The sequence below is a fragment of the Oryctolagus cuniculus genome, chromosome 5, assembly GCF_051225735.1.
Source record: "Oryctolagus cuniculus isolate XC-2025 breed Fujian yellow rabbit chromosome 5, ASM5122573v1, whole genome shotgun sequence".
Taxonomy (NCBI): domain Eukaryota; kingdom Metazoa; phylum Chordata; class Mammalia; order Lagomorpha; family Leporidae; genus Oryctolagus; species Oryctolagus cuniculus.
This window is the reverse complement of record NC_142871.1, coordinates 21,674,210-21,688,913: the sequence shown is the minus strand read 5'-3', so window position 1 is coordinate 21,688,913 and position 14,704 is coordinate 21,674,210. Positions and strand designations below refer to the sequence as shown.

Below are 14,704 nucleotides of genomic sequence, written 5' to 3'. Positions count from 1 at the left end.
CTCAACTTCTCCAAGCACAGGGAAATGCAAACCAAAACCAGGATGGTCACCCTTGTTAGGGCAGCTAGTATCTAAAACACGTACACCTTGCACACTCTTGATTGTACAGGCAGGAAAACTTTCCTCAGAAAACTCTTGGAACTCCCAATGACCCAACCTCCTCGGCGCTGGGATGCGGTCAGTTTTTCTGCAACCGCCACTCACTTCCTCCAGAGAGTGCTACTGGAGACCACTGAAAGTGTTCTGGGTGTTGCACTCCCTCTGGGCGGAGCAGATAAGGAGGCCCTTTCTTCCCTGGCCATCCCCCTTCCAGGCCGGGGCCGCCCCCTCTGACCAAGCACTGCCAGGCCCTTGCGCCACCCCCCACAGCCGGCTCCGGGACCTCTGGACCGTCTCAGGCCTACCGGGGGCCACTCCCAGCCCGGTCTCCGGGGGCCCGCCGCCCGCTCCCCTACGCGACCCGGCCCCCGTCCGCCCGGAGGAAGTGTCCCGAGGCCCTCCCAGCGGGCAGCAGCCCGCGCGGCCAGGCCCTCCCTCGGCCCGCCCCGCCCCGCCGCGAGCGCCGCCGTTCCGGTCCTGTGACCCATCAGGCGGCGCCGGCCGGCCGGCGCGGCGGCGCAGGGCGGGTCGGCCTCTGGGAAGTTTCCGGGGGCCCCCCGGGGGGCGGGTTCGGGAGGCCCCCAGAGCGAGGCGGGACTGCGCGCGTCTGGGCGAGGGCCGGGCGCGGAGCCCCAGTGCGCCCCAGAGCCGCGGCGCGCATGGCGGGCGGGGGCGCCGGGGACCCCAGCCGGGGGGCTGCGGCCACCCCCGCCGCCGCCGCCGGGGCGCCTGAGACCCGCGAGCACCTCTTCAAGGTGCTGGTCATCGGCGAGCTCGGCGTGGGCAAGACCAGCATCATCAAGCGCTACGTCCACCAGCTCTTCTCCCAGCACTACCGGGCCACCATCGGGGTGGACTTCGCCCTCAAAGTGCTCAACTGGGACAGTAGGACGCTGGTGCGCCTGCAGCTGTGGGACATCGCAGGTAGGCGCCAAGCGACCGGACCCTGCTCTCGGCCTGATCTGCCTTGTCCTCCAACTTTCCACTTGCCTGCCAAAGTTTGGGAGGAGGGAAGGAGGCCCAGTGAGATGGGGAGGGAGGTGCAGTGGGACTTCGCAGCTGAGGAGGAGGCGAACGCATAAAGAAGTAACCCTGGTTAGGTGGCTTTGAGAATCTGGGGGAAGCCCTTTTGCTTTTCAGAGATGGAGGGAGGCCCCTTCCTCTCTTGGACAGGAGCTGAGGAAGCCCAGGGAGGGGCCTTCTCCAGAGTTTTAACTCTGAGCAGTGACAAGCACAGAACACACCGGGAGTCCTAGCCCAGGGGAAGTGGCACGGCAGCTCTGCAGGGGACGGTTTCTGGCGTTCAGTAGTAACTCAAGTTCAGCACGATTACAGAACTCACCCAAAGCTGCACTCCCAGTCAGTGACACGACCAAGGCTAAAACCCGGGTTCTTTTTCCGAACTGTGTTTCATCATTGTTTTGGATCTGAGGCTCGCCTTTGTTTGGGAAGCTCTATCCCTCACATTCTTTGCTGTCTTGGAGAGGCCAGGTCTCCCAGTGAAGAAGTGGGGAAGCTTCTCTGGACCTTATGCATGGTCCCCCCTCTCCTAAACCACCCCAGACCACCCCCTCCAACCCCTTTCCTGTGCCCCCCCACCCCCCACCGCCGCTTCTCCCAAATGTGTTGTGTCCTTGACATTTGCTTTCAGTTGTCATCTTGGAGCTTAAGTATCGGGGTGTGTTTCCTCTTTCACTAATTTAGGAAAACTTGCACTCTGGCTGGGACGCTGGGTGGGGCGATGGAACTTTTGGAAAGTTTAAGTATGGAAATTGCTGAAAGTTGTCCTGTTCAGGCACTGCAGGTTTAAGAAATCCGGTGGCCGACTGGAATGGGAGCTCAGAGTTGGAGGACACCACACTTTCCCACATGCTGCATAGCACACACGGAGCAAGGTGTGGGGCACCTGCCCAGTGTTCCTATCTACAGCTTCTTACATACGCAGGAGAAAGTGTTCAAGGAAAACCTTTGCACTCACGTATTTAGGAGCTGATTGCTCAGTGTCAGATAAGAGAATAAGTAAATGCACACGAGTCCTTCAGAGAACGGGAGTAATCAGCCTGCGCTCAGCTTTTTTTCTTTCCCTTTTTTTGTTACCAAAAACCAAACGAACGTTTGAAAAGTCAGGGGCTTGTTGGGTAACACTTCCTGCAGTTGCACAGAATGGTAATGAACGGTAGCACTGCTTCAGGGCTTCAGGACAAAGTCTGGATTGCAAAGGTTGCCTGGTCATGTGACTCATCGCCAGGACTCTTCACTATGAAAGGGTGATGCTAAACCCATGCCTGCAAGGCAGGTTGACTTTGCCTCGTTGTGTAGGTGAAATCATAAGACACTTAGCTATTAAATCATGATTGGACTCCACGGCAGGTAATGAGTATGAGTAACCATTTCATTATGCAGCTGTGTTTTGAAGCTTCAAGGTAGAATGTTTCTGTGCAGTGACCTGAGGTGTCAAAAGCACTAGCAAGCGTTTTCTTCCTGGACATCACCCCTTCCCTTTTAATCCTTCTCGAACAGACAGAGTCAGCCAGGAAGGGGACACATTCAGTGTTTAGCAGACTGGCACACATCTGCCTACTTGGGATAGTCTTGTATTTTTGCCTAAATCCAAAGCTTGAGCTTTGCTGGGAAGAAAAGCAGCAGTTTGAAATCTCCAAGATTTTCTGCATAGTAGACACTGTTGCTTGAAAGGTACCATTTTTCGGCAAGTACATGCCAGCAGACAACAAAATTAGAGGAAAATGTAGGGGGTAACTAGGAATTATTAGGCTCACTCTGTGATTTTTAAAGATGGAATCTTAATAAGGGAATTATGAAACAAAAATAACTTAGTCTTTAGTGTAATGTTTGGAGAACCACATCATTAATTATGCTTCATTTGAATATTTGAGCTACTTGTGATTCACAACTCATGCCACTTGAATTAAATAGAAAGGGTATAACGAAGACAAATTGAAGGCCACTCCAGAAATTTCCCCAATGACTAAACATATTTGCTTTACATGGTAATGAAGTTAGATCATGTCAAATTCTCACAGAACAGAAATAATCCCTGATTGCGAAACAGGAGGTGGGGCCAGCTTGTTGATATGACTAACCCAGTGGTGGAGTTATTAGTAGTTTCTTGTTGATGGTGGTAGTGGTAACTAGCAGTGGACAAGGTTGTAAGGAAGTTGGCATTCTGCCACTCTTGAGGATTTTTCCCAGTGTGATAGGTAAGGGTTGTTGAAGTTTACCGTAAATGTAGCCAAGTAGATTCAGCTAAACTCTTCAGATTAAGAAACCATAAGGAACAGACCTTACGTATTTTCTCAGGGCATTGAAGGAATTTAGATTTAAAATACAGATGCAGGTCAGTGCTTTTTGGGAGTAAAACAGTGGCTGTCTTAACTCATACCTGCTTTGAGACTGGTACTCAACACATAACTTAAATATACTTGTATAAGATTTTAAAGAGAGCTTAAATCATGTACATTCACAAATGTATTAGGAGGTGTCTCTGATCCTCCTGTAATGTTTAATGCAGATAAAGTAGTATTTAGTTTGCTACTTTTTGGAAATTTATTTTTCATTAGCAGCAATAAGATTTTCCAAGCAGGTTGAATTGCTTGTCTATCTTAAATCTTGTGAATTTGCCTACTTAGACCTCATATACTTGTCTAAGCTAAATCTCATACTAAATTTGATCAGATATGATATGCACTAGTCCTCATGAATTGATTGATTTTCCTGTTTAGGATCATCGGGTCTTTAATATCTGAATGAGTTACACTCCTCTGAGCCAAAGGGCACAGTGGAAATAATCTTCTCTGAAGTTCATATACGTATAAAATGCATGCTTGGAAGAGATTACAAATTGTACAAGCTGCACTGAAATTCATTTTTCACCATCTTTGGCCCTATTATAAAATGCCATGTTGATCTTGATTTCCTTGCTCCTTCTTGTATTTTGCTAATTATGATAGCAAGTCTCCCCTCTTGTCATCTCGCCTCACTCTCCTACAAGCCTTTGTGAGAAACAACCTGGGGGCCGGCGCCGCGGCTCACTAGGCTAATCCTCCGCCTAGCGGCGCCGGCACACCGGGTTCTAGTCCCGGTTGGGGCGCCGGATTCTGTCCCGGTTGCCCCTCTTCCAGGCCAGCTCTCTGCTGTGGCCCGGGAGTGCAGTGGAGGATGGCCCAGGTGCTTGGGCCCTGCACCCCATGGGAGACCAGGAAAAGCACCTGGCTCCTGGCTCCTGCCATCGGATCAGCGCGGTGCGCCGGCCGCAGCGCGCCGGCCGCGGCGGCCATTGGAGGGTGAACCAAGGGCAAAGGAAGACCTTTCTCTCTGTCTCTCTCTCTCACTGTCCACTCTGCCTGTCAAAAAAAAAAAAAAAAAAAAAAGAGAAACAATCTGGAATATTTCCCTCTGATGCTTTCCTAACCTGATCAGTCTGCAGTTATTCATATTCAGATATCTTCTGAATATGAAGAAGCAGTACTTGTCTGTTGTCCTTGTGGTTAATTATAGTCTTTGTCTTAAGCAGGGAATAGTCCAATAAGATTCCTTATCCTTATTAGTAGCCTATAACATGCATTGATTTAAAAGATATTTTACAATCTCTGTTGTGTAGGGGTGATGTGGCTCATTGAGCCTTGCCCTCCTCAGCCTTTTTAAGCGCAGTTGATGAGCTGAATTTCAAGTAAAGGTTACTTCCGATTTTATTATTTTAGGTTTTATTTATTTCAAAGACATACTGGCAGAAAGAATGTGAGACACAGAGAGAAAGAGGGAGAGAGATGTTACATCCACTGATTCATTCCCAAATGTCTGACACAACCAGGTCTGTGCTAAGTGAAGCCAGAGACCAGGAACTCCATCAGGGTACCCCACATGTGTGGCTGGGACCCAACTGCCTCCCAGGTGAATTCGCAGAAAGCTGGATTGGAAGCAGAGGCAGGACTTGATCCCAGGTACACTGATAATGGGATACAGGCATCCCAAGCACTGGCTTAGCCCACTGCACCACAATGCCTGCTTCTTACTGTCCTGTTTTAGATTTTAGTTCTTGAGTATGAGACACCTTTGGGAGCCATAGTATGACCTATGAATTTACTATTGTCCAGTCAAGGCAGCCAGTCATCAAGGCAGCATGTTTGTATTAACTGCTCACAGAAATTCTTCTGATATTGATATGGCTATTGCCTTTCTCTTTTGAATATATTATCATTGTTCGTTGCTTGTTAGCCCATGTGAGCTAAAACACGCTCTTGTCAGCAGGAGAGAGTCCAGTGCTGATAGGCAGATCTAAAACTTGTCTTTGTGCTCAGCCATTTGCCTAACCATTTTACCTTCTGAATTCAATTAGAGGCTTTTAGAGATTCTATAGTCTAAAAATAGAGAGCTGTAGGACCTTGACCAAACAAACATGTGATCAATGGCACTGTATGGAAACGGGTTTCATGATTCTAAGATATGAAAACTGTAAGTTTTTAATGAAAATTCAGGTTTTTAGTTCACTGGCATCAAAGTAACAGCGCAGATTAGATTCTTTTCTAAATTTCAAATGTTCTGGTTATTCCTAAATTAGAACATGTAACTCATATTTTATGCTCACTGTAGCAATTACTGTCTTTTACAATTATCAGTCTAGAGATTCCAGTTTTTATAGTTTGCATACTTGTGAAGCATAGGCTTTCCAAGGCAGACATTGTTGATTGACTCCATTATTTCTTGTGCATTTGAGAAGAATGTTTCTCCACTGTGTTTTTTTTTTCTGTATGAAAGCAAACCTGTTTTATCTGTATAAGGTTGCAGAGCATAGCATGCTATGGGCAAGCAATAATTACAGATAGATTGTGAGACCTCACTGAGTAAACCTAAATGCCACGCATTATTCCAGGGAGGTAGTTTTTTTTTTCAAATATATTTTAGAAATTTTATACATCAAATATATATATATATATATAATATATATTATCATTTCCTTTCAATGTTCATAAATTTTCAACATGAAAAATGAGGACAGTAGGGACTCAGAACTGGTTGGATTGCATATCAAGGAGTGCTCCTAGGACAGATGTTATCTCTACAAATTTGCTACCCCTTGTAGGGCAACCCCTTCCCAGGCCCATGAGACCCCTAGTTGTCAATATAGAAAATAAAATACATGATTAATACGTATTGCTAGATACTGAAATAGACTGAAATTGGAGCCAGCACTGTGGCATAGCAGGTAAAGCTGCCACTTGCGATGTTGGCATCATATATGGGCTCCAGTTCGAGACCTGGCTGCTCCACTTCCTATCCAACTCCCTGCTAACAGCCTGGGAAAGCAGCAGAAGATGGCCCAAGTGCTTGGGCTGCTGCACCCATGTGAGAGATCCAGAAGAAACTTCTGACTCCTGACTTTGGCCTGGCCCAGCCCCAGCTGTTGTGGCCATTTGGCGAGTGAACCAGTGGATGGAAGATTGGTCTCTCTCTCTGTCTCTCCCTCTCTCTATAACTCTGCCTTTCAAGTAAATAAATAAATCTTAAATAAAAAAAGGAAATAGATTGAGGTCAAGACAAAGTACTTGTGGGGAGCAACCCGGACTAGACTAAGTTACTGGAATTAAGACTTATTCTATGCATCTGCTCTCCCACAATATGGCGCTGAGAAGGGAGAAACAACTTCTACGAAGCTGCCTCTCGCCAATTTGATTGACTGAGCTGCAGGAGCTGATCTTGCTCCTAATTGGAGGAGAGCAGTGTACTCGGCGTGTGGGCAGCCGAGTTGGGATTGGCGGAAGAGGACTATAAAGGAGGAGAGAGACAACATGCAGGAGGAACATCTAAGGGGAACATCTATCTGAAGGAACACCTGTGCAGCCCCCGAGAGAGCCGGCTGGCGGTGTGCCGCTCCCCCGCGGAAGTGGGGAAAGTGGCCAGGGGGAACTGCCCTTCCACGGAGGTGGAAGGGTTGGTAGCCAACCCGGGAAGAACCAGCAGCAAACCCGGGAAGGGCCGAGAAGATGAAAGAACAACGCAGGGTCCTGTGTCGTTCCTCCACGAAGACGGGGAGCGACATAATGGTGCCGTGACTCGGATATGAAGCCTAGGCAGGGTTTAGTGTCGTTCCTCCATGAAGAGGGGGAGCGACAGTACTCTTTCATAGGAAGAAAATTTAAAGGCCTTAGAGTTGTAGCCTAGGAATAACATAGTGTTAAAACAGTGAGGGTTTTACACCTTGTTAACACAAGTTATAGAGAGTATGTTCACACCTAGTTAACCGAGTTATAGAGAGAATGCTGTCAATGAAATTAAGTTGTGTAACAGGTTTAGAAGACTTCTCTTGGATGGTGACTAAAACTGGTGGACACCAAGAAACCCAAATGGACTAAGGCTGATCACCTACCATTCAGCTATCCCTAGGCCATGTTCTTTGACATTGTGGTCCAATCAAATGCACATGCCTTGCCCCAAGGACAGCTAGGAAATCTAAGGCTTTGGTTTTAAGCTGAGCACTTTGCCTCCCCAAATAAAATTCTCTTGAAAGATATTGGGATAGGCAACTAGCAATCTTCCATACCTAGCAAATCAGAATACCCAGGAGTAGGGGCTGGCATTTGATTGAGTAGTTAAGATAGTAATTGGGATGCCCACATCCTATATTGGAGCAGCTGGGTTAGAGTACCATCTGTACTCCTGATAGTAGCTTCATGCTTATGCACACCCTGGGAAACAGCAGATGAGGGCTCAATCAGGGGACCCCTGCCACCCTTGTAGGAGGCCTGGATTGAGTTCCTGGTTCCGTGCCTTGGCCTGGCCCAGCCCAGCCATTGTGTCTCATTATGCAGTGAACCCGCACATGTCCCCCCCCCCCTCCACTCCAAATAAATGCAAATAAAAATAATTAATTTAAAATAACTTCCAGAGGTTGGGGCTGTAAAGTTGCAATCTGTCAAGTACCATGGGTGATTCAGGTTTTCACTAGATGAAGATGAGAAGTTTTGTTCTGCCCTTGGCTTTGCTGCACCCTGGCCCACACCTGTCTTCTCACTGTGCTCAGTTCTCCATTCCACTAGATGTCTGAAGGACTCTTCAGAGAGCTCAAAGAAATTGCCTATTATGAAAAAACTATGCATGAGCTTAAAATATGAGTCAACTCATCTCCTTGGACTTTATTTTCTCTTGTATAAAATAAGAGAGTTTGAGTGAAATGAGTGGTGTACCTCCCAGTGTAGTAAGTAGCAACTATAAGAATACCACTGTTGCCTAGAGTTCTCTCTGAGCTAGTCTGAACTAGTTCAACAGACCCATTGAGAGGAGGATTCCCCTGAGTTATGATGAATTCCAGATTGTGGCAAGCTTTAACTCTTCACACGCATACCACATGAAGCAAAACAAATTTTGTCTTTGTATTTAAATTGACAGGATTCTGATGTGCCACATACTATGGTTGCTAAATAAAGTACAGGCTGATGTGAGGATTTTCAGAGAGTTTTTAATCCCAGATTTGTTAGTATCTAAAGAAAAATTAATATTTCAACGCCTAAGGATCCTCCACTAAATTTTCTTATCATTTTTGAGTGCCATATGTTTTACCAGAAAGTTTATATGAGAAATATTTGAATATGACTTAATGTTGCTAGTAGAAAGAAATTACTTGAGATTTACTTTAAAATAGTCACTAAAACTTACTGCGTATTTGGAACTTCTTGATTTCTGCACTTCCCTTTTTTAAGAAACAAAAAGTATTTATTTGAAGCATACAGTTAAAGAGAGAGAGGAGAAGAAGAGAGATCTTCCGTCCAGTTGTTCACTCATCAAATGATCACAACAGCCAGGGCTGGGCCAGGCCAAAATCAGGATCAAGGAGCGTCTTCCAGTTCTCTCACATGGGTGGCAGACACCCGAGTAATTGGACCATCTTCTACTGCTTTCCCAGGTGCATTAGCAGGGAACTGGATTGAAAGTGGAGCAGCCAGGATTTGAAGGCAGCTGCCTTCCCCGAAACACCAGAATACTAGCCCCTGTACTTTTCTTCTACTAGTTCTTCTCTAAGTTAAGACAGTGGTACAAAAATCCTTTCTTATAACTATGTAATTATACTGAAATTCTGATCTTTCAATATCTCTTAATCTATGACTTTGTTAATTGAGAGTATTTTCTCTGTGACCATCATCTTTTCATATTTAATGAAGAACCAAAATTCATAAAAATAGATGCAGTTGTTAATGGGTGTTCTGTAGTTGAAGTTAGAATTCAAATACATTAAAGTATCTGATCTGCCTGATGGTAATATTGGCTTTGAAGAGTTGAAATATCTGTATGTTTATGGAAAATGATAAATGAACTACACAATTGACTGATAAGATTCATAGTACCAAGAAAAAGATAAGATGAATATGACAGTGTGATTTCATATGTGAATATTTGTTACAATAAAATTTAGACCTTTAAACTATCATAATATTGTTTTAGATATATCCATACTAGGAGTTATCATTAAAACAAATGAACTTTTAAGTTTATCCCTGTAAGCTGACTATTGTATTCTTTCTTTAGTCCACACAGTATAGAGTTTGCAAAAGGAAAAATATATTTTGGGGTAGTTTTGCATTGGAGCAAATAAAATTTGAATTACAATATGTCAATAAAATAGAGATGAAACTTGTTCTTATCATGTGTTTTGATAGGAAAGTGTCTTATCACATTGTTTTATCTTAGATCAAAGAGCTATAAATCTAGATTTGCATTGACCATCAGTCATTTTTCCTTATCTCTATAAGTAGACTGCCTGAAGAGGTTTAGGTGGCAGAGCTGCTACAAAACAGTTCAGAATAGCTGACATCATATTTCCATAGGCCTGTGGAACTCAGAAGACCTGTATTCCACCCTATCTTCTTTAGTCAGTACCACTGTCACGCTGGCCACACATTATCTGCACATAATGTTGTTATGTGAAGATAAAACTATTTCCTATGTTAAAGATTAATATGATAGCAGATAGTAAGAGAATGCTTTGCAAATCCCATATGATAGATAGAGTAAATTGTTCCCAAAATGTTGTAATTTAAATAATTTTAAAAACAATTATATTTGAAGATCTGTAATTGATCCTTCATGTGATAGTGCAACCAATTGCCCCACATTTTTGTTCTCAAACAGTAGGCTTCCATGTGTCTGCTTCTCAAAGGAAAGCAGTCTTGTTGTATATTGAGTCATAGAGGATATAGGCTAGAGATGTAAAGGAAAGATCAGTTGAGGACAGGAACTGGTTTACCGCCTCTCCAGCCCTAATCTGACTAGAATTTTACACATTGCATTTATCTCCTTCCTGCAGCTCCATATTCTTTTTTTTTTTTTTTTCTGGTCTCTTCCTCCACAACCAGCCTTCTTTTTCCCTTGTTGCCCCTCAGGAGGAATAAATGATAGGCTTTTGTAGCCATCAGTCTGTCATAGTGATGTTGATGGAGAATGGGTCGGGCATGAACAGAACCGATTCATTGTGGACTCAGATGAAATTATCCGTCATTTTGGCTTTATGGGTGATGAGTCTGCAGAGATGACATTAACTCCAACAGTTAATGTTGCCATGGAATTGGAAACAATTCTCTACAGAATTATCCTTGGGGTCCATGGGGCTGTAACTAAATAAGACTGTGTCAGAACTAGACGTTTTTAATCTCTCATGATATTTATTTCTAGGGCAGGAGCGGTTTGGCAACATGACCCGAGTGTATTACAAGGAAGCTGTGGGTGCATTTGTAGTCTTTGATATATCAAGAAGTTCCACATTTGAGGCGGTCTTAAAATGGAAAAGTGACCTGGACAGTAAAGTTCACCTTCCCAATGGCAGCGCTATCCCCGCTGTGCTCCTGGCTAACAAATGTGACCAGAAAAGGGAGGGTGGCCAGAATCCTCCCCAGATGGACCAGTTCTGCAAAGAGCATGGCTTCACTGGATGGTTTGAAACCTCAGCAAAGGTGAGATCTGCTTTCCTTGTGAATCTGCTGTTGTGTGTTTACCTTGTAATCCAGAGCTAGGGCTATGAAGAATTTATAGGTAGCTTTAGGAAGTCTAGGAAAAGCAAAGACTAGCATTGATTTGGCATAGCTTCTTTCAACCTGTGGCAGAATTGCTTTGTACATTGGCTAATGGGGAGGTGCACAGAAGGGTAGATTTGACATTAGAATAAAACTGAATTATTTTTCAAAGCAAAGTACAAATTCCATATTCTTTGAGTTTATTTAGCTGAGGGACTGCTCATGTTTCTGGAGTATATGGGTTTCAGGTGTATTGTCAAGCACAAGGATTTTAAATTTGCACATAAGACTTGATGAAATACATGAAGATGCCACTGGCAAAGAAGTCTGTCACACACTGGCCTAACAAAGGCATTGCAATGATCAGAGAGATGTATTCAGATGTTGCTTAGATTAACAATATAGGAAAGGTTTGAATGAGGAAAATGCCAACATTTGTGGCATGCTTCTTTATGAATAGTTGAAAAGTTTTTATCCATTTTGTGAAGCTGGTCAAAATATTTTTCCAGAGGAAGAAACCTAGGAAGGTAGCATCAAAATGTTAATTTTGCTATTTATGAAAGAAAAGGTTAAAATGAGTACAAAATACGAGGTGTGGGGGGCAGTGTATGATAGTGTTTATATTCTGCATATTTCATATAAAAGGGTAAAAAAGAATCAGGTGTAGGTAAGATTGAGGGAATGACTGAGAAATTCTGTGATTTCAAATAAACACTAAGCTATAAATGTGGTGTAAGCATAATGCAGTTCCAGCTTTTGCTATGCAATTTGTGGATTTCTTTTGTATACATACATATATGTATTACTGTTCTTACTTCGCGATTACTTTTACTTTTACTAGAAACCCCAGAAGTGAAAGTTGCTTTTTTTAATGACAGTGGTGATAAGAATGCTATAAGCAGAGACTGCGTAGGAGTAGTGTAAAGATATTGGGCAGTGATGGAATCATTAGAAGCAACGACTGTCTCCTTTAGCAAGAATTATGTACTCCTAAGCTAGTGACTGCTTGTTTCTATACAGGTAGCATCTTAAAATTTACTGCCATAAACAAAAATTGGTGGTGGATGACAGAGGAAGCTCTGAGATGCAATGTGAACTCTTAGCAAGGCTAGAAGGAGAAAATCCCCAAATGAGAAGCTTCCCACAGAGACAGACCATACTGCAGACACCAGGGCTCTGTCTGCTTTGTGTGTATGGACTGTATTCCAAGACAGCCATGCTCTGTCCACCTTGTGTGTCTGTTGGATATCTTGCTTTACTTCTCAGCTTTTGGGGGAACAATTTATGTAAATGCTTGTGTCATCATGCAGTTTGATGAAAAAGTTTTCTATATTGCAGATAAAATTCCTCTTTCAGTTTGAATTGATCTCTCAGGTAATTAATAAATCAATTTTCCCCAAGAGCCTATATATAAAATTCATAACTGCTGACGTCACTTTAGCTGTAGCCTGAACCTGTGTGAATTGTAAGCTTCATTATCTTTATAGCCAAGATCACCTGTAGAAATGAGAGGGAAACACTGAACAAGAGTCAAAGTTTTAGGTCTGTTTGTGCTTCCCTACAAATATATAAGAAATGGCTCCTGTAGAGTTTTCTTAATAATATATAAAGAATGTTCCAACATATTCTAATAATAATAAAATTTCATGAAAGTTTTTATTTTTTATTTTATTTTTTTTTTTTTTACTTTTTTTTTTTTTTTTTTTTTGACAGGCAGAGTGGACAGTGAGAGAGAGAGACAGAGAGAAAGGTCTTCCTTTGCCGTTGGTTCACCCTCCAATGGCCGCCGCGGCCAGCGCGCTGCGGCCGGCGCACTGCGCTGATCCGATGGCAGGAGCCAGGAGCCAGGTGCTTTTCCTGGTCTCCCATGGGGTGCAGGGCCCAAGCACCTGGGCCATCCTCCACTGCACTCCCTGGCCACAGCAGAGAGCTGGCCTGGAAGAGGGGCAACCGGGACAGAATCCGGCGCCCTAACCGGGACTAGAACCCGGTGTGCCGGCGCCGCTAGGCAGAGGATTATCCTAGTGAGCCGCGGCGCCGGCCTCATGAAAGTTTTTAAGCTAAATTTTAAAGTACTGCCTAAGGTCACTGATAATTCTATTTTCTGAGCTTTCAGTGCTAACGTAATCAGATTTTTAGTTGTATTCCAAGGTTCTGAGTTCCTGTAGGAACTTAGCCAAATTTGTTGGAAGATGAAATAAACTGATAGATTTATTTTGATGCAAAAGAACACTTGAAACCCATGCATAATTTTATTATATATGCAATTTTCCTTAAACTTTTTGATGGTCTTTTGACTGGATGTCCGATATGAAATTTGCGGTTAATTTCATTACAATGTGAGAATTTTTGTTCATAATCCTTTGACACTATATGTAGTTAAAATATTTTATGATTATTTCACACAATGGTGATGGTAGGGACAGAATTAACTTAGAAATTCAAAGATCAATATTGAATTAATATTGATGCTAATCTTGAAAATGGAGGTAAAAAATTTTTGTTGATGCTTTGACAGATACGTGAATAAATGGTATAGCTCTTCGAAGTTTCTCACTGTCTGAAAAGTGTATTATAAATAAGGGAGAATTCGGTGAAACCATAGTGTAAGATTGGAGATATCACTATGAGCTCAAAGTTTCATATATCTACATCTATAATTATATATACATAGTTTAATATATATATGCATAATTTGCATATACATGTATACAAAGACACACATAGATATACATACACACATATATACACATGTATGTATACATAGACAGCTAAAGGAGATACAAATGTGTAGATGCATAAATGCAAATATTGGCCAGGTGGTATCTGCTGAAACAGCTTAGAAGCCACAAAACTACCAAACAAATGAACTTGTGTAGTTTGCAGAAATATATTTTTGAATACCATTCTTTACTAAAAAGAACCCTGAAGCCCTGGAGAAACACCTGATCCATGACTGATGGCACAGATAGTGAAGATGTGCCTTGGAATTTTGTGCAGCCAGAAACTAAGGAAACACTTGCAAACTGACAAAGACATGTCACAAACACTGGGAGCCTACTCACAGGAGCTCCAAAAATCTATGACAGCTTAAGCAACAAAGCAAATTAGCTTATAATTGGCTTCATAATAACCCATGTTATACACAAACAAATGAGTAGGTATGCAGAAAAGAGAATCTCCTCCTAACAATAGAATTCCAACAGGTAAGACTTTCAGTAACTAACTTCCTACACTGAGAAGGACATGACACACCTGTCTTTTTTGACATGACATACCTGTCTTTTTGACATGACACACCTGTCTTTTTTGGTAACAAATCCATAACTTGAATTTAATGATAAGAAAATATCCAGCAGATCTATACTGAAAGATGTTCTCTGGCCATTGCCCTCCAAAAAAATAAAAGCCAGGAGGCTAAGTAACAGTTGGAGATCAGGAGACCTCACAACAAAATACAGACCATGATCCCGGGTGAGAAATGGGGCATTAAGGTGACTGGTGAAATTTGCATAAGATTGAAAGTTAACAGTTATCCAATACTACAATATTTTCTAATTTTTCTGATTTTGATAGTTGTACTCTGGTTA

At 43.0% G+C, this 14,704-nt stretch overlaps 1 protein-coding gene across 1 annotated transcript in view; it reads left to right on the top strand.

Moving 5' to 3' along the window:
* The first annotated feature begins 585 nt into the window (after window positions 1–585).
* The window catches only part of RAB32 (RAB32, member RAS oncogene family), a 16,451-nt gene continuing 2,332 nt past the window's right edge, over window positions 586–14,704 (top strand). Inside the window, exons 1-2 of the mRNA XM_002714864.6 lie at window positions 586–1,023; window positions 10,777–11,054. Of these exons, the coding sequence (XP_002714910.1) occupies window positions 759–1,023; window positions 10,777–11,054 (543 nt within the window). The 5' untranslated portion in view covers window positions 586–758. The remainder of the gene's footprint in view (window positions 1,024–10,776; window positions 11,055–14,704) is intronic.